The 26,330-nt window shown below is 48.5% G+C and overlaps 2 protein-coding genes and 1 long non-coding RNA gene across 4 annotated transcripts in view; 2 read left to right on the forward strand and 1 right to left on the reverse strand.

Moving 5' to 3' along the window:
- LOC119107539 (sodium- and chloride-dependent GABA transporter 1) overlaps positions 1-10,941 on the reverse strand; it is a 30,479-nt gene extending 19,538 nt beyond the window's left edge. Inside the window, exons 1-2 of one of the 2 annotated variants that reach the window (XM_037231021.1) lie at positions 10,845-10,941; positions 2,816-2,986 (exon numbers count right to left, since the gene is read on the reverse strand). In XM_037231021.1, the coding sequence (XP_037086916.1) occupies positions 2,816-2,917 (102 nt within the window). In that variant the 5' untranslated portion in view covers positions 2,918-2,986; positions 10,845-10,941. Of the gene's footprint in view, positions 1-2,815; positions 2,990-10,844 lie in introns of both variants that reach the window. The other variant, XM_037231020.1, reaches the window with a different exon arrangement.
- LOC119108064 (proton myo-inositol cotransporter-like) lies at positions 5,329-6,650 on the forward strand. The gene is made up of 3 exons (XM_037231645.1): positions 5,329-5,673; positions 5,776-5,842; positions 6,076-6,650. The coding sequence occupies exons 1-3, from the start codon at positions 5,329-5,331 to the stop codon at positions 6,648-6,650; spliced, it is 987 nt and encodes a 328-aa protein (XP_037087540.1).
- A 7,530-nt stretch (positions 10,942-18,471) lies between the features above and the next one.
- Positions 18,472-25,957, forward strand: LOC119108597 (uncharacterized). The gene is made up of 4 exons (XR_005095316.1): positions 18,472-18,706; positions 21,383-21,474; positions 21,730-21,924; positions 25,176-25,957. It is a non-coding gene; the product is annotated as an uncharacterized LOC119108597 (long non-coding RNA).
- Positions 25,958-26,330: the final 373 nt, after the last annotated feature.

Consider the following 26,330-nt stretch of genomic DNA (forward strand, 5'->3'; position numbering starts at 1 on the left):
AGGACGGGCACTGCGGGGAATCGAACCCCGTACCTCTGGTTTCCCAGACGTGCAGTAGCTATCGCGGACGCGTTAACCACTACACTACCGGCACCCCTCCTGCCGCTCCCGATCTCTTAAAATAGCGCGGCGGTATGTCTCAAGAGCATGGGGAGTGTGTACAATGATTTATCTAGATGAGATACCCGTGGTTGGGCTGTGTTGCGAGGTAGCGGCCTTTGCGTGCTGCACAAGTTGACAGGTGCCCGAGCAGATCAACAGCGGGCTGAGTAAATTCTTAGGAGAAATTACAGTATATTACCGCCGGTGTGGGTGCGGACACGGGTCAGACGTCCTCGAAATACGGGGCGGATGAAATGTTACACATTGTTACTGTTCGCGCAGCTTCTAGTCGCAACGAGCTCCATTCACCCTACGTTTGCCATTATCAGCGGAAAAGAAGAAGGCTGTGTGTAAACACTCCAAAAACTCCTTCAGGGTTTGGAGCTAAAGCCACAGCCGGCAATAAAAACGGGTGCAGTACGGGGATCGGACGAATTAGGCGCAGGCAACCCAACACTGAGGGTCTCTGTCGTGAAGTACGTCGGTGACTGAACCGTTTGTGTTCTGCTTCGTTGCATTTGTTTACAGAGGTTGGTCTGTATGACTTCGAAAAAAACCGCCTTTCGCTCAGACAAGGCTCTCGAAGTTTGTCATATCCAGGGGCGTAAGCACATAGTGGCCGCCGGGGCACGCCCTCGTCCCTCAGAACATTTGTTTCATGACTTGATATGTACACAAAACATATGTTTACTCTGAATGATGATGAAAATATGAAGTGATGAATAAAAATAGAGTAGACACGTAAAAGCATAACGAGCAGAGGACAGTGTTTTGCTCTCGTCTTCCGTCACGTAATAAATTTCGCGCGTGCACAGCGCACTTAACGAAGTTTTCAGAGCTCCCCCGTCACGTGATCGAGCGCACGGCCTTGATCTTACGATATTATATGATAAAATATTAATGCTTCATGTGCGTGACAGGTATTGCCAGACTGATTGAATACTGACGCATAAAGCACAAACAAGGTCCGCCTATGCCAAAGTGTATGTGCTATGGATGGTTACAAAACCTGAACGTTAAACGAAAACGATCGACCTGGCCTTAGCTGGCGTATCGCATCATGTGCGGTTTGAAGAACGTGTAAGAAATTGCATGCTGTGTGTAGAAACATTTTCTGTCCATACAGTCATGTACACCATATACATGGAACTTGGTCATATACCGTACACTATTTATCGTGGTAGCCGGCAGGCCTACTGGGAGAATCATTTTTAACTGCTTGAAGTGGCGCTAAACGACTCTTGGGCAGCAAAGGCATGAACGCTGCAATATTTATTTTCAAATCGGAAGCTCCACGAAACCTTGCATTTCCACACTCGGGCAATACAGTACGATCTGAGCCGACATACGCGATGCGCATTCATTATACACATCAGAAAACAGATGATTGGTTGATTGTCGGATTATTAGTATTTGGTATTCCTTCGCCTTAATTCTGTTTTCGACGATATCTCTCCCAGCCAGCAATGGTTATCTCAGAGCTGTCGGCGGCCCCGTAGTTTCGCAACATGAGTTGCGAGGAGAGGCTGAGCAGTGAAAATGCCTCAATCTTCACCCCAAAATACGCCAACAAACGGGGTTCTCCTGGGATCTGACACGCTTTTTTCTCAAAGTTAGGTGAGCTGGAGCCCAAATTACAGGGCTGGCGATCTCCAACTGAATGGGGAAAATCATACAATACAGTACGATCAAACTACACCCATGACTGTGGATTACGTAGACAGGAAATAAATGGGCTGCGGTGGTCGTGTGACGCATCCCCCGGCAAACCTCACCCTGCACAGAGCCCCTCCTCTGGGGTTGTGATGACGCCCGGCCGTTCTGCCGGAGCGACCGTAGGACTGGCTAATGGCTGACGGCTACAACATTGTCAGTGAGGCAAGTCGCTGCGAGAGCTTTGGATACAGCAGTAAATATAAACAAAAACATTGCTAGTGTTTTACAGGACAGCAGGGTTTTCTTGAAGAAATTGCTGTGGATAGAAGAGGTCGTACACGAACCATGCTATGCATTTGCCGCAATAGCAGTTCCCTAGAGCCAAATAAGTCCTGGGCAGAATCGCATAAAAACAAAAGGAGCCTCTGAGATCTGTAGAGCACAGCTCAAAATAGATTATACGTTCAAGAAGATTATTTGGCAAACTATGAGTTAATCTCATAAACTAGTAGATCCCTCACCACACTACGGAAATATTTAGGATTGTGAAAGATCATTGGGTGTCTCATCCAAAAAGTCCAATGGCTCACGGATCCCAAAATTTCGGGGGTCCAAAATGTATGGCAAAACTTCCCCTACGGCATGTCGGACTCAAGACACAATATCGCTTCATTCCGAGTCCCGAACACAGTCTGAAACCAGGAGTCCGGAACTCACCCTGAGAGACAGCACCCACGGTACACATCCGGGTAATAATCCCACCCACGGTACACATCCGGGTAATAATCCACTCTAAACAACCAGGAGTCCAGGACCCACCCCGAGTGACGCAGTACGTACGGCACACATCCGGGTAATAATCCCACCCTAAACAACCAGGAGTTCAGGGCCCACCCTGAGTGACGTAGTACGCACGGCACACATCCGGGTAATAATCTCACTCTAAACAACCAGGAGTCCAGGGCCCACCATTAGTGACATAGCACACACGGTTCACATCCGGGTAATAATCCCACCCACGGCACACATCCGGGTAATAATCCCACCCCAGACGGACCTGCGTGCTGGGCGTCTGCGGAGTGCCATTGGCGCTGTTCAGGCTGTTGACGCAAGGGCCGGTGTCCAGCGCCAGCTTGTGCTGGCTGCGGTCGGCGGCCATCTTGCTGCCCTGGGCGGTGTTAGCCGCTGCACGGCCTACGACCGGCGCTCATGTCCGACCAACAGCGGCCTTCTGAAACAGGAGTCTTGCTGGAGAACGTGGAGCATCACACATGGCACACTGAAGCCCGAAACCATGAGACACGTGCTCATGTGAAACACAGCGTCCTGAAACAGGAGTCTTGCTGGAGAACGTGGAACGTCACACATGGCACACTGAAACCCGAAACCATGAGACACGTGCTCATGTGAAACACGGCCTCCTGAAACATGAACCCATGAAACACGAATACCTCCCAATATGCATGAAGATGTGTAACCTACAAAAATTTCAGATGGGCGAATAAACGGCTACAAATGCATGAATGAATAAACAAAATACATAATTCAAAGCCGCATAATTTGCGATCTTATTCAACATTTTGCTTTTGTGGTCGGCGTTCACAGATCATGGTAAGCTGACAAGAGAAAGATTAGCGTCATTGGGATACCCTTAGAAGTACAGCCACGCGCCACACAGCCACAACCACGCAAAGCCACAGTCAGGCGCCTTACAACCACAGCCACGCAACGCCACAGTCAGGCGCCATACAGCCACAGCCACGCTACGCCACAACCACGTGCCGCACGCGTGTATGCATTCTTTGCAGGGCGGGGTTCGGAGAACCCAGACCGTCTTCTTGTGGCCCATAGATCAGGTCTGTTAAACATAGATAAAACACCTGGGTCTAGTTGTTGAAAAGAATTCATGGTTTTGGCTTTAAACCAACTTCCTATGGAGGCAGAACATATCGTGCGTTCGTGAAAAGTGAAGAATGAGATGAATTGCAAAATAAATAGTAATGCTAATAGATAAAATGATCGCTCCCCATCACAACTACCATTTAATTTAAATGAACGTCCTAAGCTGAATCCAAAGACATCACCAGCTCCCTACTCTGAAACTCTATTCTTATGTGTTTTTGAGCCGTTTGCTACAGACACGAATCAGCGAGCTTCTCTGGCCACTCAGTATCATGCCCAGGCTAAGTATGGGCACATTAAGATTGAAGGTTTAACACGCACCCGGGTGGCCGGTTGAACACCCTTCCCTCGGGTGGGGGTCAATTTGACTCCACTGAGATCTAAAAGATAGAGATCTAAAAAACTAAGATAGCTAGACACATCAAATTCACATAGTAGATTAACTTTTACGTGAACTCACTTTGGCCGAAATTTGAAGTTCTAGGTAATACCCTTGGGTCAAATGAGGTCAATCAAGGTCAAACTGCAGATTGATATCTCAAGTGACCCCAGACCTCCGTGTGCAACCACCGTGGAGCTAGGTATTTGTCCTAAGCAAATTGTCAGTGAGGCAGCAGCGGCACTGCCCTATTTTTACCTCGCGATTCGTTGCAGATAACAGTGCAGACGACAAAAGGGAGGCAATTGTATTTTTAATCACGGCTGATTTCAGGTTTTCATAACATACCATGCACCGGCTGTCTTACTCTCCTGAGATGAAATACGGCGCTTTTTCAGAGGCGGGTTTGCATTGTGATACATCAGCACAGAACTGGGCACAAACTGTGGGAAGACATCGAAACACGGACCGACCAAAAATGCTGAGGCCAACACATCGCTTTGCTAGCGGATATAATGTTGCATCCATTATGATTATGAGCAAAGTATCGATTGTGACTGCGATAACAATGCTTCTCTAGAACGGAGACGAATTATGAACCGCGCCAGTTCCCCACTACTACCCCAGAACATTCGTATTCTCTCATGTATCTTGTTATGTAATTCACACGGACTAAGCGGGACCCAAAACGGTCCCGCTTAGTCCGTGTACCTCCGTGTGCAACCGCCGTGGTCCCGGTGCCGCAGCATGCTATGGACGCACGTGATCACCTTCCAGTGCCGCTGTGCCAGCGCCACCCTATCGGGACGGCTCGGCCCGCCGGCCGCCCGACGCTGGCTCAGTTGTTTCCGCCGCACGGCTCCACCATGTTGCCTGCTGCGCCGGGACCACCGGCCGCCCGACGCTGGCTCAGTTGTTTCCGCCGCACGGCTCCACCATGTTACCTGCTGTGCCGGGACCGCCGGCCGCCCGACGCTGGCTCAGTTGTTTCCGCCGCATGGCCCCACCATGTTACCTGCTGCGCCGGGACAGCCGCCGGACGACGGCACACTACTCTACCTACTGACCTCCCTCAGCGCCACCAGCAAACTACTGTTCGGCTACGACCTAGGCGTGGTGTCGGGCGCCATGCTGTTGGTGCGCCGCCATTTCCAGCTGACCGACTTCTGGCACAAGTGGTGTCGGCGGCGTTCGGCGGGCCGCGCTGCTGGACGGCCAGCTGGCCGACCGGTTCGATCGCAAGCCGGTTGTGCCGCTTGGTGATCGGCCTCACCCTCGGACTCTCCAGCATGACCGTGCCCATCTGCGTACCTGAGTCGGCGCCGGCCGCCTCGCGCGGACTGCTCGGCACCCTGACGGAGGCAGCCATCACGTTCGGTGGCCTGGTGGCCTCGCTCACGTGTGGAGCGCTCTCGGGCGCGCCCGCGGGCTGGCGCTGGTTGCTCGGTCCAGCCGCGCTGCCGGCCGCCCTGCAGCTGGTCGGGTTCGCCTTCATGTCACAGACGCCGCGCCTCCTGATCAGCCGAGGCCGGGACGCGCAAGCGCATGACGTGCGGCACCGGATCCGCGGCGGCGGGAAGCACGTGCAGGACGAGCACGAGGCGATCAAGGCCGACCTCGACGCGCAGGAGCAGGTTCACCGGGCGAGGGTGGCGACCGGCGACAGCCGCTCTGTCCTCAGCTAGGTGCTGCGCGACCCGACCACGCGGCGCCGTGCTCACCGGTTGCTCCTGCAGTTGTTCCAGCAGGTGTCGGGCGTCAACACGGTCATCTACTACAGTGCCAACATCACCACACTGGCCGGCGTGCGAGATATGGTCACAGGCCATCTGGCTCTCTTCCATGACCATCTTGCCGAGCGTGCTAGCTAAGTCGGTGAGCCTGACGCTGGTGGACCTCGCCAGCCGCCGACCGATCCTGCTGCGGAGCACGCTCGGCTCGGCGCTGGCGCTGCTGCTGCTCGGCGTCAGGTTCCAGCTCAGCGCCAGCGCCTCTCCGGCCGTTAGTGTGGCTGGACCGGCCTGTTGAACGGCCAGCGCCTGCGACGTGCACCTGCACCTGCGTCTGTGGCTTCTGCTTCCGGAACCTGGCGGTCGGGCCGGCCAACGGCTCCTGCATGCCGATCGTCTCCTCCCACAACTCGTCGGAGGCGGCCGGCCGCTGCGCCGACACCGCCGCGTTGGGTGTGGGTGGGCTCACCTGGGCTCCCAACTGGCGCCCCACCTACGCCTGGCTGCCCATCACTGGCATGCTCCTCTACATCACGCCGTTCTCGCCGGGCCTGGGCGCCATGCCGTGGACCATCACAGTAGAGAGCTTTCCGGTGTGGGCCCGCAGCACCTGCATCTCCATCACCACGGCCGTCAACTGGTCATTCAACCTGCTTGTGTCGCTGACGTTCTTGCCGCTGGCGCACGCCCTCACGCACCAAGGCACGTTCTTCTACCTTTTCTTCGGGTGCACGGTGGGCGGCCTGGCCGTGTTTTTCGTGACGGTGCCGGAGACAGGGACTGTGCAACTGGAGGAGATGCCCATGCTCTTCTCGCAGCCCTGGGGTCTCCATGAGCCTGGCCGGGAGCGAGCTCCCCAACAAGCCAAAGGACTGCTGTAACGGTTGCGTGAATCCTTTGGCGAATGATAGTAATGTTCTAGGCGACACTAATTTTATGTTTGTTTTTTTGCCTGTTTTTCCACTTTTTCTGAGCTGATGGTGGTGGAAGGTGATTCAACATACGCCTAGAAATTAAATCTCTCTTGAATGCGTGCACATACGTTTCATCTAAGGAGGCCCTCAGGGCTTGTGGACGGGGTTTGCAGCTTTTTTTCAGCGCTTTTGTGCACTCTGTACGAAACATCGAATCTCGCTCAGTGCGATAAAAAACCCGTCAACCTTTGCGGAAATTGGGCCTTTTTATGCTTTGACAACAAAACAACATCAAAGCCAACTGGATCCCATTAACTGTTAAGGCATGATTAAGCCCCTTCACTTAAAGTAGCTCTCGACAACTAGGCAAAACACTTAAGCGTCGAAGGCCAAGGCACGCAAGCTTAACAGCTGTCGATAGCATTCATCCGATCGCACTAGACGGTGCCGCGCGTGGAAGCGCGCAAAACATTCTAAAATAGTACAGTGGAGGAGTCGGCGGCGCTCGACGACCGAACTGGTGCCGACCCGGCAGCGCCAGGTCAGGCCAAGCTGCTGAGGCGGGCTGCTGGCTGCACTGACCCGACCGACTCGTCTGGAGCACTGACCTTATCGTAAAGAGCACATTTGAGCAACCACTAAATATACATATATATATATATATATATATATATATATATATATATATATATATACATCTTATATATGTTTATATATAAGATGCATATATACATATTAAGTGTATCATATATCTACATAATATACATGCTATAGCTATATATATCACGTACATATTTTGACGTGTAAAAGTGAGCGTCAACAAACAATAGGACATAACGTGTAATTTGATATAATCATAAATTATCTTACCACAAAACTATACGTTTCAGCCGTTAAGTACGGTGTTTTCATGATCATTTTTAATCACGAATCCTTACCACACGGTTGAGATATAGCCTGAAATATAGGATATATATATATATATATATATATATATATATATATATATACATGCGTATATATCTAGCATTCAGGTGGAACACATACGTGGCGACATCATCTGCAGATATTTATATTTTGCCCGTGTCAAGAAGTATGACGAAAAAGCTACTCCAAGAAATCCTGCTAAACGGCTAAAAAATATGTTGTCGGTATAAGGTCACCTAGTATTTTATTAAATACTTTGCATGTCATACTTTGTACAAGAACAAAGCTAAAATATTGTAAAATTATTCCTGAGTTCAATTTTGGGGATCGGATTTCGGGATCCAACCCAGCCATCAATCAGAATTGTCTACAAATAATCCATCGCGGTGGCTCAGTTGGCTTCATTGCAGGTCTTTGAATGCGCTCATCAACTGCAGCGTGGGTTTGATGCACTTAAAAGAGTTTGCAAGTCTCTTTCACAAAGCGTGAGTCTGTTCCAGAAACAAGGCCTTGGACGCGCAATGTTACCGGATTTTTTCTCCTGGAAATGGCTTCATCCAAACACGAAATAGCATTCAAAGACGTGAGGTAACGCCAGTGTGTACCTCCTGCTGCCTCAGATGGCATACTGCTGCTCAAATTTGGAAATGTCAACAAAATATGCTCATTTTTGGCACCGAGGGTGTATACAAAAATATTATCGCCTTATTATGTTACGCTGTCATGGCATTGAATTGCTAGGCACGAGAATAAACAGTCTGTTCTTCAGCTGATGATGAAGATAAATTGATTATTTTTTAAAAATGGACGAAAGCCCTAATAAAGCATTCATTTTCATTCCCAGCCATTCAAACCTGCTTACGCTCGGACGCAAATAATAACCAAAATAGCGTGTTGTATTCGCATGGACGTAGCTTTAATAGCGTCCTGTCTTATTTGCGGCCAAAATAAATGCACAGCAGTGCATTCAATTTCCGGAAACAAACCCGCACGATCCCTCAAGGTGCCCGCTATTTGCTGAAATGGCTCGCGGCCAGAGGCAGCAGCCGCCCTAAAGGTCAGGGACCGTCAGAGAGTATGACGGGCTGTGCCGAGTGGTCCCGGTACGTTAAATTTTCGTCACAAAATTTTGCCGTTGACCTGAAACTGCACGACCTGATGGTGAGATTAGGGCTCATGCCCCAAGCACTGCTACCATGGGGTCTGTTCATGCCGAAAGTTCGCACCAAATCTTAAAACAAAGCCACAACAAGAGTATTTTTTAGCATCATCTGTTCGCATGTCAGATTTTATTAGCACGCGTCCGAGTAGCCGGTTGAATATCCTTTGCTCGGGCAGGTGGGGTAGGGATGGGGCAATTTTACTCCCCTGGTATTTCAAAAACTAAGATGGCAAGACACCCAATTTGGGGTTCCACGGCCATTAAATGGGACCAACAAAGGTCAAAAGAGGCCAAAATCCAAATCGGTGCCTCAAGCGCCCACAGACCTCCTTATGCAACCGTCTTGACCTAGATACCTATTGTAAACAAAAGGTCAATGGTGTTCACTTGAGGTCAGTTGCCTTTTTGACTTTCCGAAAGTTAAGATAACCAAAAACCTAGGAAATTGATGTTATTTTGCCGCTCAAATAAGCGTCAGGGATTACGCTAGGCGGTATGACCCATAAAACGGAATGCAGACGTGGTTACTTTAGTCAATGGTCTAATTCGACCTTTAAAAAATTCCTGAAACAGCTCTCGTTTGGTCCCTGTCGCAGTTAAATCCGAAATGAGCACCAGAAGCTATTCCACAAAACAAGCTCTTGAGTAAAAAAGCAGATTAGTTTGGTCTCGTTCTGGCCTTCATACCTAACCTTGTGTCGGTGGAATTGGTGGTAATTATGAATTAAATTGGTGTATTGCCTAAGAAACTACCTCAGATATGTATGACTTTGTTAAGCACTCTGTTGTGTCACATTAAACGGTTCCTTAGAAATGCTTTCGCTAAACAGCCATAGCCTAGCTTTACACTGCCATAGGCCAATCACCCTAACCAGGTGCATCTTATTTTGTTATACCACAAGATCCGCCTATTTGAATTCCTTACATGAAAAAGTAATGTTTGGTCCGGGCCTACACCGCCGTAGTTTCGTATCACCTACTCGTAGATCCGCGTAGATCCATTGCAATCCAATTGTGGAGCCATAGCTTCGAATTCAACGCAATCCATTCCGTTCCGCTTTGAAGTTTTGTAGATGAGTCAAGTATATCCATAGATTGTCAAATCTGAAATCCAAATACTTACCTAATCCATGAGCATCCCTAATGTGATGTAACCTGTATTAATGTCGAGTACCACATGACAAAATGAGTGATTCTACGTAAATACTCGTAGTTACAAAAAAAAAACTGGAGTGCAGCGTACCAATGCCTTCTCATCGATTACGTGCAGCATCACAATCCCAAATGATGACTAAACCTTAGCGCTTAACAAATCTGTACAGCTGTTATGACTTGACACCAGAACGGATGTGCCGCCTAAATTAGTGCGAGATTTGTGCCCAGTGGTTTCAAGGTAAATATAAACATGCTGACTACTACAGCACTTTGGTAGCACTCAACGTCCGGATAACAACAAATGGTTAAGTTGACGGTGACGAAGAAATACTTTCATTTCAGCAGTTAGGTCCGTCTGTAAACCGCTTTGGAGTGAAATGACTCAAAAGATGGGGCAAGCGCTTCCCCGAATTAATTGCTCGTCTTTATGCCAGCGTTTTTTTTTCACACACTACGTGGAGCCTGCAGGTTTTTACATTGGAATGAGCCCTTTGGTATGCTAATGGGCGACAGCGGTACTTTCGTTAGGGCGGCATTTTCGTCTCGGCTGAAAACATACGATAAAACGGCGATATCGTGAGAGACTTACTTGATGCCAATATATTGGGATGGTGCGTTCATTTTCTATTTGTTTTCTGTGCAATTAGTGAACGTCCTTGGAGCACCATACTGTATTAGACAGCCTGACCAAAGGATGGGGCTGATGAAAGTTCCGTAACTACACCACCTATTTGATGATTTCAACTCTGCAGAAGTGTTTGGTGACGCGCTGAGGTGGACGGAGGAACCAATGAAAAGGAGGCACGTTCAAATAATCGATCACACCAAACGTCTCGCTCACCATCACGTCAACTCAACCACACGCAGCAGATCAGAGGACTGGGGACCTGCCAGTTGGCTCCGCCCAGGCTCCTCACCTGCGGTACGTGCCTTGGCGCCCTCTGTATGGTCACCGCCGGCAGCGCCTCGCCCGTCCGCAGCAGCCGGGCGCCGCCCCGCCGCGCGTCTCCTCCTGCTGGCGGCTGCTGGCCGTCTGTGGCGCCGCGGGCGGTCAGTCGCGCGCAGCCGGCCCCACCGCCGCGCCGGCCCCATGTGTGCCGACGACACACTAGACGGCGCCTCTGATGGAAACCATCCCAGGCGGCCTTCATTTCCTGGGCCGCGGCCCGTGCGCCGAATGGATATTTCCGTCATTCGCGGACCATGGGTTGGGATTTGATTATGAAGATACATGGGACAAATGCACGTCATGACGCATGAATGTAATGTATGTTAGGTTAGTGTCCGCAATGCTGCCAGCGAATCGTGCCATTAACATGGAAGTAGCAGCTCATCACCCCGTTCTTCGTTTCTTCAAAGCAACCGGGTTTCATTCCACCAAGCAAAGGGTACCTATTGTATCCTCCATTTCCATCCAAGCATCCTCATTCCAGGCTGCCGGTGGAGCAGCGAAATATTCCGCCTGGCTCACGAGGTGAGTATCAACGCTAAACTGTGAAATCAGGCGCTTTATCAAAATTCGTGGCCTATTGATTTGGCTGGAACAGTGCTGCCATCGGACGGCAGCTGCATAAACTCGGGCCGCGCGCGGGCCGTCGTCGGCCGCAGGGCCAATCGATGCCCAAGCCTGGTAACCAGAGGAACGGGAGTGTGACAGGCGGGCTGCATCAGGTCAGGCCGCCTTCACGCCTCTCATAGCGCAGTCATCTGCCGCTGGCACACACTCTCTGCCGCTCAGCCCCTCCATCGAGGCGATACGCGCAAGGTGTTTGATGACGTGTCTGCTAGCTTTTGGGTTTCTTTTCGCTTTCACTTAAATGCGTCAGCGTTTACAAGGGCAAGCTCTCCATAAGGATACAGTGCATTGACGGAGCGGAAGCTATACGGTAAAGCCATGCATTTCAGAGCAACGCCATGATAACCTTACTGTTTTCTGGACGCTTGCCCTTTGCCGTGTCCTAGCCATCTTCGCCACCGCAGTTGTGACGATTTCGTTGAACAAGAGCCTGAAACGAGCTGAGTATTGCTATTCATTCTCAAGGTTTGAATCGGTCGCGCGACAGGTCACGCACATGCGAAAGTGCCTCTTCTGAATTGCGATGGGTAAGAAGACTTCAATGTTGTGATGAAAGTTGTGCCAAAATACCAATACCAACGTCGAATATCAGGAACCATGCGCAAGACTGAAATGAGTCAGCTGCAGAAAGATTTGAGAACACCCGTCCGGCGTCTTCGTGAGTTGGATCAGTGCACACAACCATACGTCTTGCCCACAACGACAAGAGACTGACGATTTTCAGCGCCTACAAAACGGGTTCTTCTTACGCTTAACCACGCATAGATCCACGAATCAGCCCAAATGCGTACATTTGGCCGAGATCACTACAATATCGATGTTATTGCCAAAAGTCACAGGAAAATGGGGGCCGTGCCAAGTACAAGAGTCGCAAGCATTTTCCTCAGCGCGAGACTCCTGGTCTACATCCGGTACACGACTGGCAGCGGCCCGTCGTCTAGCGAGCCCAGCACAACGAGCGTCCAGCAGCGGCAACTCGTCGTCGAGCAAGCCTAGCACAGCGAGCGTCCAGAAGCGGCCCGTCGTCGAGCAAGCCCAGCACAGCGAGCGTCCAGCAGCGACAACTCGTCGTCGACCAAGCCTAGCACAGCGAGAAGCGGCTCGTCGTCGAGCAAACCCAGCACAGCGAGCGTCCAGCAGCGGCACCCCACCGTCGAGCAAGCCGAGTACAGCAAACGGCTCACCTGCGACATGACCGGCCGCTTCTTGGCCGGCCGCTATCCGTTTATTAGTATGCTTCACGCAGCGACAGCGAGACTTGTTCTGGCTGCTACCGTACAGTCGATACGCAAACGGTAGTGGTAGTTCGGTAACGACATCTCTGGATCCACTGTGCGGAACTGGTGCCCTTGAAGAGCAGTTAACCCGACCGGTGTTTGTTGCACCAGGAAGGTTTCGAAGCTGCTGCCCTGCCCAAAGCCGCGCGCTTTCTCATTTTCACAAGCGCGTCCTTCAAATACAGGTCTCTTAACGGAAGAAATAATTTTGTTTAACCATAAGATTGTACCTCAAACGAGCTTCATACACTGAGCAGTTGGCACTCTGCCATGACTAACCTTACCGCAAAACGTTGCGAAGGAAGCAAGCTGTGTGTTGCACCCACATCATTTTACCAAAATGACGTCCAAGTCGGCATGGTATCTTACAGGCGTAGGTAAATATGAAATTAAAACACGTCGTGATCGATTTAAAGTGAGGTTTTGCACGGAGCTACTAATTCACAGACATGCAGCTGCACACGCAGCAAGCTGTCATCTGCGGAAGTGGTGTAACTTTTGCCACGCATGCACTTCTTACTGGTGTTATCATCACCTTCACCCCTTTGGCATAAAAATACTGCCATTCAAGGTGTTCACACAAGTCCGAGACACAGTGAGTAGCGTGTGTGTGCGGGTTGGCAGAGGTGCAAATGTAAAGGAGAGCTTCAGAGCGGAACCTCCGAAACAAATTTTGCTCAAACGACGTTGCTTAGAAAAAAGCATCATGTTGAACTCTCGGGGACATTAAAGATGAAATTTTGAAGTAACGCTGCCGGTGTAATTGAACAACAGAGGCGTGGCAACTCCAGCTAATGTGTGAGTTACTGGCCAAAGAAGAAACTTGTGCCACGCTCAATCGACCGGTTTTGTGTGACCTATCCGCACCTGCCCACATTATGGTTAGGTACTCTAGCACTGCATCCGGACAAAACTGAGAGGCATCTAACTGACCGGCTTCTTGCTGGATCGATTTAGCTGAATATTATTTGTTGATGGGTCTTTTTCCTGTCATGTCATAAAAAGAAGTGTTCAAGGCCGAAAGGCAATTCAACGACATGTCTCTTGTCGATATGTCAAGTTGACGAAATGTTCTTTCGACGCATCGTCCAGTTCAATGATAATTTGCCCCAATGTTCTTCATGCGAATAACATTTGTCGAAATCTACCAGCCTAGGGGAATGACCTATGTCGAATTTTTCCTCCATACAAACATGGGCGTAGGAACAGGGGGGCCAGGAGGCCATGCCCCCCCCCCAAACTTTTCAAGGTAGGGGCCAGCAATGTTAACGGGCCCCCCACTTTTCAGATTAAGGCTGCATTTGGCTTACTTTTGCACTGCATTAAACATGCATGCCGATTTACCTAGCTCACCAGCCATCTCCCTCAAGATGCGTCATCTTTTCCGTTTGCTCATTGGCCTCACTTGGTATACAGCCGCAAGGATGACCTCGCACGGCCTGGTGACTGCAACGCCGGGCTTCGAGGCTGCTATCACTATGACTTGTGAGCACGCATGTTCAACACCATATTACGTAGTTTTCTTATTGGTAATCAGCTCTGACAGGATCTTGAGCATTATAAGACGATCATGGGCTAGCCATGTTAATACAAATTATAAAACCCATTCCATCAGCAATCTGCACTCAGGGAGAACTCAATATTTCTGAGGAACACAGCAAAACATGGAACTGGGGTATATGTGAAAACTATTGGACTGCCTGCGGTGATCAGGGATGTTGTTGCGTCAATGAAGGTTCCTGTGCTGATCCGGGGCTAACTGCGCGGATCAGAAGTCCTCCCGTGTCAGGGATGGGGACAATGTGGCATGATATGTCCTTCTAATGGCCTCCGGATCGACCAGGAGATCCTGCCCCGTGCCACCAGGATGATAGCCAGAGGACACTTCGCGATGGGACGGAATGGCCCATCAGCCCTTGACCGGAAACGGTAATGTACGCCTGGTGCTCTAGTCAAGAGGCCCCTTGCCCGGAAGGGAATAAGGAGTCTCATTATTGTTGAGTGTAGTGGGGCCCTCATTATTGTTGAAAAGCACTGGTCGAAATGAATTTAAAACAACAAGCAAGGTTGTGTCATGTTTGCGTGAGAACGTCCATTTACTTCAGAATGCATTATTAAAACAAATTACATCAAAAAGCTTGAACATGCCCGCCCGCAAGCTAGAGAACAAGGACAAGGATGGTCTGGGTTTCAACTTCCGTAAAACCGATAAGTTTCGGCACTGCAAGTGCGCTACCAGACGGCGGGCGCCGTGTTAATCTGTCTTCTGGACAGATAAATTGCTGCGGAAACATGAAAAATACAGTTTTTTCCTTCACTCTTCCTGTTCTACCACCAGATTCCACCCCCACTTCGCGGTTTTTTAGGGGCCAATCCATTCTTTTCATCAATCTAAAAATTGCACGCATGAAATATGCCCTCAAACTGCCTTATAAATACAAGATCTGATGTCATGAAGCGTCCAAGGATACTTTCTCAGAAGCGCCGTCATTTTCGTCCACCCGTTGGCTACAACTTGATATTAGCTGCTAGCCCGACGCTGCGCGGCCTGCGGAAACTGCAACGCCTGGGGTTGAGGCCTGTGTTTCTAAAATTTTCGAGTACGCATGCTCAAAATTACGCCACATAACTTGTATAACTAGTTGATTTAAGTGTTTAGAGGTAATCTTTTCAGAAGTGTAATCATTTTCGTCCACCGGTGGGCCACGGCTAAATATTGGCTATTAGGCTAACGCTACGCGGACTATGGAGACTGCAACGCTTGGTGGCGAGGTTTTTGTTGCAAAGATATACGAGCGAGCATGTTAAAAAACACGTTACATGAATTGTATCACTAATCGCTTCTGACTGAGTGGTGAACATTTTCAGACAAACATGGCAGCCATGCTAATACACATTGTTGACCATTCGATTGGCAATGAAATTTTCGTCTTCAAATTTGGATCAAGCACATCGATCTGCGATCTACCTTCGCAATGTCCTCAATGTCTGTAGAACCCAGATAAAAAATTGACAAAGCTTCTGAATTCTATCGGTCTAGAAAGAGTCAGCTGACCATTGTAATTTAAAAGCGCCGGTGATTTCTTCCATGCAGTCGTTCAACGCCTGATTTCTTCGGCTTATTGACCTCAAAATGCAAACGGAATTGGGATCACGGTAGCTCTTGGTTTCTGCTCTGCTTACAAAGTAAAAATAACGATAAAACGAAGAAAACTGTGTCACCTATTAACAAGTGAGCCATATCCGGGGATTTTGAGAGAAGTGGGGTGGGGGGGGGGGGGTCACCATAAGATGGGCTTTTGTCAACCCTGTGTTCCCTCTTGACAGCGCTCTGGCTACGCCCCTGCCTACACACAAAAGCAAATGACGTCGCGTACGTTGCGTGATGGGCAGAGAAGTGCCCGTTGGGCCAATCCATACCTAAGGCAGACAGCTTCCCGGAGGCCATTTGTCTGCGGTGGTGTGGTATAAGGGAAGATAGTTGGGGAAAAATGCTGCCGCATGCGTCCATCACAAGTTTCACACACCATGTAGAAGTAACGCTGATTCAAAAGTATGCGACAAAGTAGCCACACGATCAGCTCGCGGTCAGTCATGCAGCAGGCATCCAGGCCAGGGCAGTGACTACCGACGGCGGACAGGGGCAAGGCCCAGATAAGGAGCATATGACAGATGAGTCATATTAGGTGGCTTCATTATTGAAAGAGAATCTCCAGTTTTATGGATTTTATCACATTGCTTCTATCAGTTTCAAACTCCCAAGTTTGTTTCCGCCTAAAATGCTGCGAGAAGTATTATTTCTTGAAAAGCAGCCAGCGAAATGAAGGCGCATGAAAAACCTGACGCACTGTGAGCCATCGATCCACTTTTTAAGTTCTCACCAACCTATACCCATGCGTATTTTGGCATCTACACTGTGCAGGCAAATGTTTCCTTAATAGCCCAAAGTACCTACCCGCTCGTTGAACTTCGTCTCCCCAGGAAAGACAATGTTAAAATGGACGAATAATCCAGGGAAGCTGGATAACCTTATTTGCCAAATGACAGATGAGTCGAATAGGCAAGATTGTGCACCAGTGATAAACGGCTCTAGATGCATAGCTAGCATAGCAGCCATGACATTTGAGTAAAGAGCAATAACAATCTCCATTTTACCCCCTCCCCCCTCCCCGGTCATCGGGCTCGCTTTCCAGAAAAAGTTTCTGAAGTACACCCTGAGCTTGCCCCCCTTCATACCTTTTGAAACGTTCCTACGCCTATGCATACAAAGGTTGTAATTTCAATTTCTAACGTCGAATGGATAATGGCGACGAATTCAGGCCCACTTACCTACTTTTCTCCCAAACGTCACTTTTACTCGAAAAATTGTTGCCTATCATGTATGCCTGAAGGATGGCATGCACCTGTGTTTTACTTGCGGGCCTCATGGAATGAAAAGTGATACTGTTGGATTCCTTATGTTTTCGGCGATTGGCATATTCCGTGTTAATTAGTGACCAAATAGGAACAATTCCATTTATGGATCAGATGGCAATGATAGTCCTCTCCGTCCCATTCCGCTTGGCGTTGGTAGAAACCATTCGGGACCGTCCACACATAAAGCCACGCACGTCTAGCAAAGTCCCAAATTCCATCTCCCTCTAAGGCTACACGGGTTTCCCTGGTTCTCTGCGACCTGAGTAATATTGGCTACGCTCCACCAACATCGTCCGCATCAGCGCGGAACGTAATTTATTTTTGGCAGCCTCTTACAGTCAAGGGGTGTTATCACCTCAACCAAATCCAATCTCCGGTTCGAATTTCCATCAAATGAATTCGGGTATTTGGCCATTGGACGAATTGAAAGCCGCCTTTTTGCCGTTCGTTAATTCGTATTTCGACAAAAATGAGCCAACGATTTTTCATTGGTCTGACACTCACCTACATCCCATTTGGGCACATCAAAATTGGGCTCATTAGCATCAGGAATAATTTAAATTTTGACAATATGCTTGTCACCAACAAGACACGTCAATATGTATTTCGCCCCCCGCAGTTCGCCTTTTGAACTCGGCGACAAAAAAGCATGGCAGCAAAACAAGTTCGGTTTTTGCACGTTCAACGAACAGGCCGTCAGAAAACTCATTCGGCGATTTGTCCTGTAATCCTGTAGAGATGATCGTGCGCTTCCGCAATGCGTAACTAGCATTTTGAAATGTCTGAAACAGCTTGACACAACCGGCTAAAAAGGCATGTGCCTGCTGAACTTGGCTGTGTTTGAGATCTGATAGGCAAAAGTGGATACCATGTTTAAGACCTAGATACTGAATTACGCAGGCATGCTCGAGCTCCGCTACCTTAAAATAACGTTTTATCTGAATTGTTACGCGCCTGAATGTGACACCATCGCAGACCGGATGCAATTACGATTGACTTAACTGCGACCCTAAGTCTCCTGGCTCCGCCAAGTACTTACTGCAATTGGTTCCGTTCTGACTTAGCCAGATGGCGTCTCATTCTGACTCTGCTCTCACGCAGAGTCTGGTCGACGTGACTTGACACAGCATGTAACACATGGGGCCGAACCTTGTGGTATAGTGAGAAAAATGTCCTGTAAAGTGAGAGTGCAGCAGAGCTACCAATTAAGTTGGCAGCGCATCTAATCTGGCACAGCACGTGCGGTGGCGCATCCAGGGGTCTCCGTGGAGAATGTCGTATGCTTATGAAGCCCCGGCATCCTACCGTAGGGTGGGTGCGAAATTGAGTTGGCAGATGTGTTAGGGTTAATCCGCCCAATGAAACGATAAACACCGAACTGAGACTATAACTGTCAAAATTAGGCTGGGAAGCAAGGTGATCGAAAATTGGATGTAAGGCAAGGCGAAGCCGAGGCACATTGACTGCACGCTGAGGAAAACCTGTGTTATTGACATGGTGACTGGCTAGTGTAAGTGAAACGGTATGCAGTGTGTATGGTCCTAGTTCTGTGATGCTCCGTGCTTATTTAAGATGTAATTTGGAGTCAAATTTGTAACACAATATTGTAGCAGTGTCTAAGTTGGTTTTGAAAATGTGGTAGATGTTCTGTTGTGTTTTGTTATGCTTTTGTTGGTTGAAATTTTGGGACAATCACATGGTTTTGAGGTATGATTTGTAGCTGGCTGAGATGATGGGTATGGCCAATTGCACTGTGTGGTTGTATCTCACAGGTGCTGCCATTAGCTGGAGGTCATTCTAGTCCATGGATGGAAGGAGCTCTTAAAGTGACTGAAACTGTGAAATCAGCCTTGTCTCTGACCTGTGAATCTGAAGGCAGGTGCTATAACTATCAGTTTAAAATTTATGACAGTAGCAGATGCCTGCCCCTGCTGTCTCAGAACAGAACAAAGATAAGTGGACAAAAATAAGACAGCTAGATAGCTGATGTATTGATGGTAAGCATAACAGATCAGTCAAGGTCATAGTTGAAATCTCACTCCCCCCTCTTGGTGTAGTTATCTCACTGATTATTTATGCTGCTTCAGTCTATTGATGAGGAAATTGTTTGGCTAGTCATAATCCTTGGCTCAAATTGTAACATGCTGTTGGCCTCACATCTAGGTTAACCAATGTACTAACCTGTCATTTCAAAGGTAACCTGGGTCAGTGAGCTGTTCAAACTTTTCATGGCAAAAGGTTCAATTTTTTTGGTTAGCAATGTAAGTCTTGAAGCACAATATGCTGGTGAAACATAGACAACAGCTATGAGATAGATGTCAACATGGGACAGTGGTCTATGATACCCACTTAATGTCACTATCCAATGATGTCACTACTGTGTTACCTTATGCAGATGTCACCTTGTCAAACATTTGGGCATTTTTATTAATAAATCATGTCACATGAAGGGATACAACAACAATGAAATTGAATGGGGTAGGGTCTTCCCACAATGCACTCACTACCACCATGCCAGATGTTTTGAAATACATGTTATATATATATATATATATATATATATATAACCCAACCTAATGTATATATATATATATATATATATATATATACACAAAGTCATGCTTATGCAGGTTCAGACCTCAATGAGATAAAAGTTATATAAGCAGCATTTTTGTAATCTCATTGTGCTGTTTTTTTAAGAAGATTGCCCGCAGAAGCTTTTCCAGATCTTTTAGTACTAAGAGTTGTTTTGCATTCCTAAAAGTGCTATTCAACTCTACCTAGCACAGTTTGATAGAATCTACTGGCACTTTTGCGTTCTGCACATTGGCTCACTCTGCTGTAGCTGTATAGTCAAGGTGCTGCAATGATGTTAGTACTCTGTCATGTCACTGGCCTTCCATATTGCATGCATTGCACAGCATTGCACACTTCATTATGGGACACCATGGCTACAACAGTCAGTGAAGTGTCTGGAGGCTATGGTGCACTGTTGGTGAAAACAATCTCTTTCTGAATTTGTGTTGTCTTAGAAGACTTACTCATTTACTGGAAGACCCTACCATTTTATTAATATCAACTGTTGCATGCTACTAGATTGAAAAGTGCCGTTTTATATTTCAGGTGCCGGTCATGCCTTCTGTCAGAATTTCAAGTGTTTAGCAGGGAAATTAGTTCTTTCACAACTTTTCAGACTCAAATTATGACCTTTAGCACTTCCACTATACAGAATTTGTACTCTTACCCAGGATTCCAGCCAGACATCCACATAAAGGCTGAATAATATCCAGACTGAACACTTGATCTGCTGCTTTAGCTGCTGAGTTGTCTCAGCATTTTCATCAGTGTCTTTCACAGTGGCCATCTCTGTATCAGTCTTTTATATCAGTCTCTGTTTCTATCACTGCTACTCTATTGTGGTATCAGTCTTTGTCTCAGTCTCTGTTTCCATCACTGCTACTCTGTTGTGGTATCAGTCTTGGTTTTGGTCTTGGTATCAGTCTTTGTTTCTGCTTGTGTCTGTCTTGGTTCTAGTATTAGCATCAGCCTCTATCCCCACCAGAGCCCGAGCCCGAGCCCGAGCCCGAGCCCGAGCCCGAGCCCGAGCCCGAGCCCCGAGCCCGAGCCCGAGCTCGATCCTGAGCCCGAGCCCGAATCCGAACCTGAGCCCGAGTCCGAACCCGAGCCCGAGCCCGAGCCCGAGCCCGAGCCCGAGTCCGAGTCCGAGTCCGAGTCCGAGTCCGAGTCCGAGTCCGAACACGAGCCCGAACCGCCACTCGTGCCCCCCACCCCCGCCCCTGCCCCCGACCCCGTCCCCGTTCCCCATTGCGTTCCCATTCCCATTGATTCCCGTTTGCGTTCCAGCTCATCCCCTGCTCCCTGTCTCCGTGTTCGTGTCACGCTCTGTGTCCGTGTCCGTCACTGTCTTTGTCCGTGCCTGTCTCCGTGCCCGTGTCGGTCTTTTATGTTAAAGTCCGTCTATCACGTCCGTGTCCGTATTCGTCTCTGCCTGTGTCTCTGCCTGTGTTCACCTTTGCGTCTTGTCCGCCTGTTTGTCTGTGTCTCTGTGCGTGCCCTATCAGTGTTAATGTCCCCCTTACGCTTACTCTCTTCTCCCCATCTGTCGTCCCTTCTGTCCCTCGCGTAAATGTGTCGGGCTGACATATTTCATACTCATTCGTTTCAGAGCCGATGAACTACATTGAGGCCTGATTGATCGAGTTAAGCAAAATGCCTAAGAAAAGTGTCACGAAGGAGTGTCCCGGATGCGAGCGACAGGTGGTCTTAGAAATTACCTCTAGTTTTTAATTCAAGTACAAAAGATTCGTACATGGTGAATGCTTGTGAAGTTCTTGAAAAGGAAGCTGCTATTTCGCCAGTGCAGTTCAAACCAGTCGCATCATGAGTTGCAAAACCCTCGGTGTTCATGGCCGATTGCTGCTCAGATCGGGGTTCTGGCTTGGTGGTGTCAATAATCGTTCCTGCGATCCCGGTGCGGGAAGGTGTTCATACCTGGTGGTCCCGTCATTCCAGCTCCCGGTAGCGTGCAAGACATGCCCGTGCGGCCACTCGTTCCGGAAGCCGAGCGACTCGACATCGGTGCCTACCCGGCTTTCCAGCTCGTCTAAGGAGGGCGAGTCTCCCGCCAGGCGGCGCACTGAGCGCGTTAAGCGTGAGAAGCCGAAGTTCTATGACGCCAGCCAATACGAGCGTGCCCCCAGAAAACGAGTGAGTGCGCGCTGGTTGCTAGGTGCTGTAGGACTTCACACGCTTATATCGTGCGCGACTATATTGGAAATAGCGTCCAAGGACGCTGATTATGTAAGGTAAGGCGTTGAACACAATTCAATGTATTCTTAGTCATCATGCATAAACACAAAGGTGATGGTTTGCTTCATGATATCGGGTGGACCGCACCGTAAGCCCCAGCTCGCCATCAGCTTATGGTACAAGTGACCGAGTGGCCATCTGCATTGAGCTCTTCTTTCGATTTCCGGCGAGAAACGATTCACAGTGTCCAGTTTCCGCCAGGTGTCACAGCCTTAACACTTTCGGCAGTCAGCTACTACCATTCCCCTATGTTGCAGGGATTGGGTGTACCCGAAATCTCAAACTCCAAAGAGCAGCTAAAACAGTCAAGTTTTAGTCAAAAGAAGTCAAGTCAAAAGAGACAGTCGAATTCAAAAGAGTAATAAGGTTGAAATTGGCGGCACACTCCAAGCACTGAATATATTTTTTCAGATAGCTTCTCTATCTAAGAGCGTTCTCTATAAGTCGTACTAATTATGCAGAGTTGTGGCCTTAGCACGGGTCCGTTGGTAGCCGCTTGTCACGTGGCAGTTTCTGCATTATACCTGCCTTACAAGCTCGTTGTCCATAGCGTTATGATCGAGGAAAATGTGGAAATGACAGTGAATTGAGTGTTGGGATTTTCCTGGGGCTGAAAACTCAATGTAGGGAGTTGAATCGTCTGTCCGTTTTAGAACGTGAAATGATGTAACTTTTGTGTGTCCAAAAGTTTAGAAGCGATTGCCCCCGTGACCATGCGAATGGCTGGCCCACCATTCTACTTAACCATTACCAAAAAAATTGCTCAGGATGGTTGGCACAGTTATCATCGGGTTCTGGGAACTCGCTGAGCAAAGCATGTTGCGTGTATCCTGAACTTGCTACCAAATCGTGCCGCCCCGTTCAACGAATAAGTTGCCCTCCGTTCTTTCGCCGGGCGGGACCGCGGAGGATTGTGCGTGCTCTACAATGTTACGATACGGTCCTTGGTCACCCCTCGCTGGTTAGCTTCCAGCTGACCTTTCCGTGGCGCTCTTGCCGAACAATGCGCCCTCGGGGTTTCATGCCCAGTGTCCCTGGATGAAGCCTTTCAGGTTTTGTCCAGATCATGAGGAGAAACGTGCAGGGGTGGGAATGTAGTCGGACAATATTGTTCTGTCCAGCGTTTTCAAGAGCAGGCTCGTCCAGTCCGGACTGTAAAGCCAGTTTGCTGCAATTTCTCCCGAAGAGTGGGAGATGTTCAATCCAACGCAGTCAGCGCACGAAAATACACTGTTCCATGATAAAAGTTGCACCTTATCAGCGGCATCCAAGACCCACCGCAGCGGTTTGGTGGGAATTTGTTATGGCTTTTCATACTTCTGTGCTATGATTGGTGACAGGCCCAGCGCACCAATTGCGTAGGTCAGTAGCAGCTTGTTGTTTGCTTGTTTCTGCCACCCCTTTAAGACCCGAAATTGATAAGATGCGATGTCTTTTATGATCTGCCTTAGGTTGCCCAAGTGTATTTTTAGTGGCATGTTCTTTGGTGTCTATCCGTTGTAGAACGCTGTCGCGGTAGCCACGAAGAGCGATGCCCGCCGTTTCACCCTCGCCTCGTTAGGAGGGGGGGGGGGGAGGGGGGTCGATGCGCGCCCCCTAAGATTTTCGAAAGATATCTCTTTAGTATGTCGAGCCATCGCGCTCAAAGTTCTGCATCATATGGGGCGCTGATTGCGCGTGTTCTAATGCGAATAATGTGTCTAGCGTTCCTGGTTTCCGAATACCGACGGTTTTTAGGAACACTGCTCGGCGGCCCATGGGCGCCGCCGGCGGAAGCCCGCAACTGAAGAAACCGCCGATCACGTGCGGTGGTCCGACTGTCACATTAACGGATCTCTACACCACGGAACAGATGCATCTACATATCACTGAATCAGAACTGAACAAGAAACACGCCTGTTTCAACACGCACATACGAGCATGCAAATGAAAATTCCGATTTTCAGGAAAATTGCAAAGAAAAAACTGAAGGGCAACCTCTGACCTTGTATATGGGCGTCAATTATTGACCTAGCAACATCCGAATATACAGGTAACGAGTCGCGAGAACCCGTTGAGAGCAATCTGCTGTTTTTCCGCGTGGCTCTATCATTTTTAGTTCGGAAACGGCAGGGGCACATGATCCCCCCCCCCCGCCACTATCAGCCCGTATCATAAAAAGGGTGAATCAGGGCGAGGGTTAGTGATGCGTGCACAGCATGCTCTCAAATCCTAGTCTCATTGAGAATGCATCCCTCGGGGTTCGGACCTGCAGCGGATGATCTCGGACCTAAAGCGCTGCCGATTGCGCCGCGTAAGAAATGGCGCTCAAGATGTCTGTGAGATATTGCGGAGCCACATGCCTGCCTGCGCCACTCGTACATTGGCAGACACTTGCATCAGCCTGCTTGCACTAACCATTCTCGGGAACCTTAGAGGTAATACGATAATATAAGACAAGATAAAAAAGAATACTTTAGGTAAGCTTATGCAGTGTTATCGGTTTAACATTGCACTGTTAAAATACCCGCTTAAGCCAACAACGCACAGTGTCCATGGGTATCAAATGTCTCTACATCGTTGTGGTTGCTCCTACCCTTGCGCAAACAATTGTGCCAGCGCGCTTGGATGCCCTTTGTGATTATGTGCGGTTGACGGAATGCACCGACGTTATCAAATGACGTGCTCAAAATAATTGTCTTCGTTTCTTTCCCCTGATTGTATGAATTCAATCGATGTTGACAAAAAAGTCCTTGAGCTCCTGGTTTGTCGGCATTATGAGTTGGTAGTTCTTATGAACGGTGATGTGTAAAACCTCGACTCTTATGGTGACGAATTCAAAGTTGTTTACTGTCAACATAAAAACTCTGAACTCACAATGGTATCAATTTATTTGTTTTCACGTGCTCCAACACGGAAACCACCTGCGCTTTGTGCATATATTTTCTCGTATTCGGTTCTCTTTGCGACGTACGCGGTGCCGCATTGAGCAATACCTGACTTTTGATTGTTTTTAAGTGCGTACCATATCCTTCTCCACCGCACATTCTAGCGGAGACTTTTCATGACCAGAACTGCTCAAGAGGAATCCAGTATGGAACGTACGAACAGTATTACCTCTGCCTCGGCGCCTTCTTGTAGCGGCGCTCTTACAATTACTCTTATTACAGAAACCGAAGGTGATAGTGGAGCCTGAAGTCAAGAAGGTTCGGATCGACGAAAGACGTTCATTTAAGGAAAAAGAAAAGGAACGAGAAGATAATGGAGCTGGTGCTGCCGGCGAAGAACAAGAAATTGTGTATGAGGACATAATGGCAGACGCAACGAGGGAGGAAACCGCCAAATATGCCATTGTGCTCTCCGAAATAAACCGCAAACTGGCTGTAGTAAACCCTACCTTTTGAATCCAAGGTGTTCAATGCGACCGAGCTCTGTGTGTGAACAAGTGTCGCTTCAGTGAGTTGTGCAAGTGCTCCTGTAAGCGTCCCTTGTGCGTTCCATGATTGAAGGGTTTTGATGTAAAAGTGACGGTTGTGTTTCGCTATCATGCCATGTACAACTGTAGAAAAGTTTGTTAAGATTGTAGCCATACACCATGCCATTTGTATTTTGTAAAAAGCACAATTATCGCGGCACGTTTTTGAAGTGTTGAATCCATGAGACATCATTTTCTTTTTATATTTTGCTGGTGCAGTATCATATTTCGGGTTTTGCTTTTGGTTCTGGCATACGCGCAACTCAAAGCAGTGCATATTTCGATGGGAGAGCGACTGGACTTCCTGTAGCGTGCACGTGTATGTGAACCGAAGTGTGTCATCCGTGCCTCGTGAAGAATTGCTCTGTAGAATTGTCCAAGAATTTGGATTTGTGGCATTTGACGTATGAGTCCATCCGCCACCAGTTTCCGTCGCTATGTTCCTTCGTTGAAAATAAAAATGTGATACCATCCTGATCGCTGTTTTGGGCGAATCAAAGAGCGGTTGTCTTTGCGAACATGACAGAAAGCATGTAAGGTAAATTCCTCAGATGAGTCCCGGGTTCCGTTTGACACTTAGTGACTTGTTACTCCTTTTCGATTAGTCTGTCCCTAGTACTTCATCTTCCTAGGTTACAGCCTGAATATGCGTCAATCGGCATTAAAATAAACACCGTAGAGATGCCCGATCAATGATCAGCATTTGCTGCTCAGATGGAATGCACGAAGGTCACTATAGTTGGCAACCCTCCCCTGCTCAGCTCCGGGTTCAATAATGTGCCTTCAAGAACTTGAAACCCCAGTCTCGTTGATAACACCTGCCCGAGTGGAAAGGTATGCTAGACTATTC

This window comes from Pollicipes pollicipes, unplaced genomic scaffold (assembly GCF_011947565.3).
Source record: "Pollicipes pollicipes isolate AB1234 unplaced genomic scaffold, Ppol_2.1 Scaffold_6686;HRSCAF=7923_pilon_pilon_pilon, whole genome shotgun sequence".
In the NCBI taxonomy this organism is placed as follows: domain Eukaryota; kingdom Metazoa; phylum Arthropoda; class Thecostraca; order Pollicipedomorpha; family Pollicipedidae; genus Pollicipes; species Pollicipes pollicipes.

Excerpts from the sequence above, each read along its gene's own strand:
- LOC119108064 (XM_037231645.1), top strand. The coding sequence starts at position 5,329 with ATGACCGTGCCCATCTGCGTACCTGAGTCGGCGCCGGCCGCCTCGCGC. Across the intron at positions 5,674-5,775 it reads ACCTCGACGCGCAGGAGCAG|TTGTTCCAGCAGGTGTCGGG; the intron begins GTTCACCGGGCG and ends TTGCTCCTGCAG. Across the intron at positions 5,843-6,075 it reads CAACATCACCACACTGGCCG|CGCCTGCGACGTGCACCTGC; the intron begins GCGTGCGAGATA and ends TTGAACGGCCAG.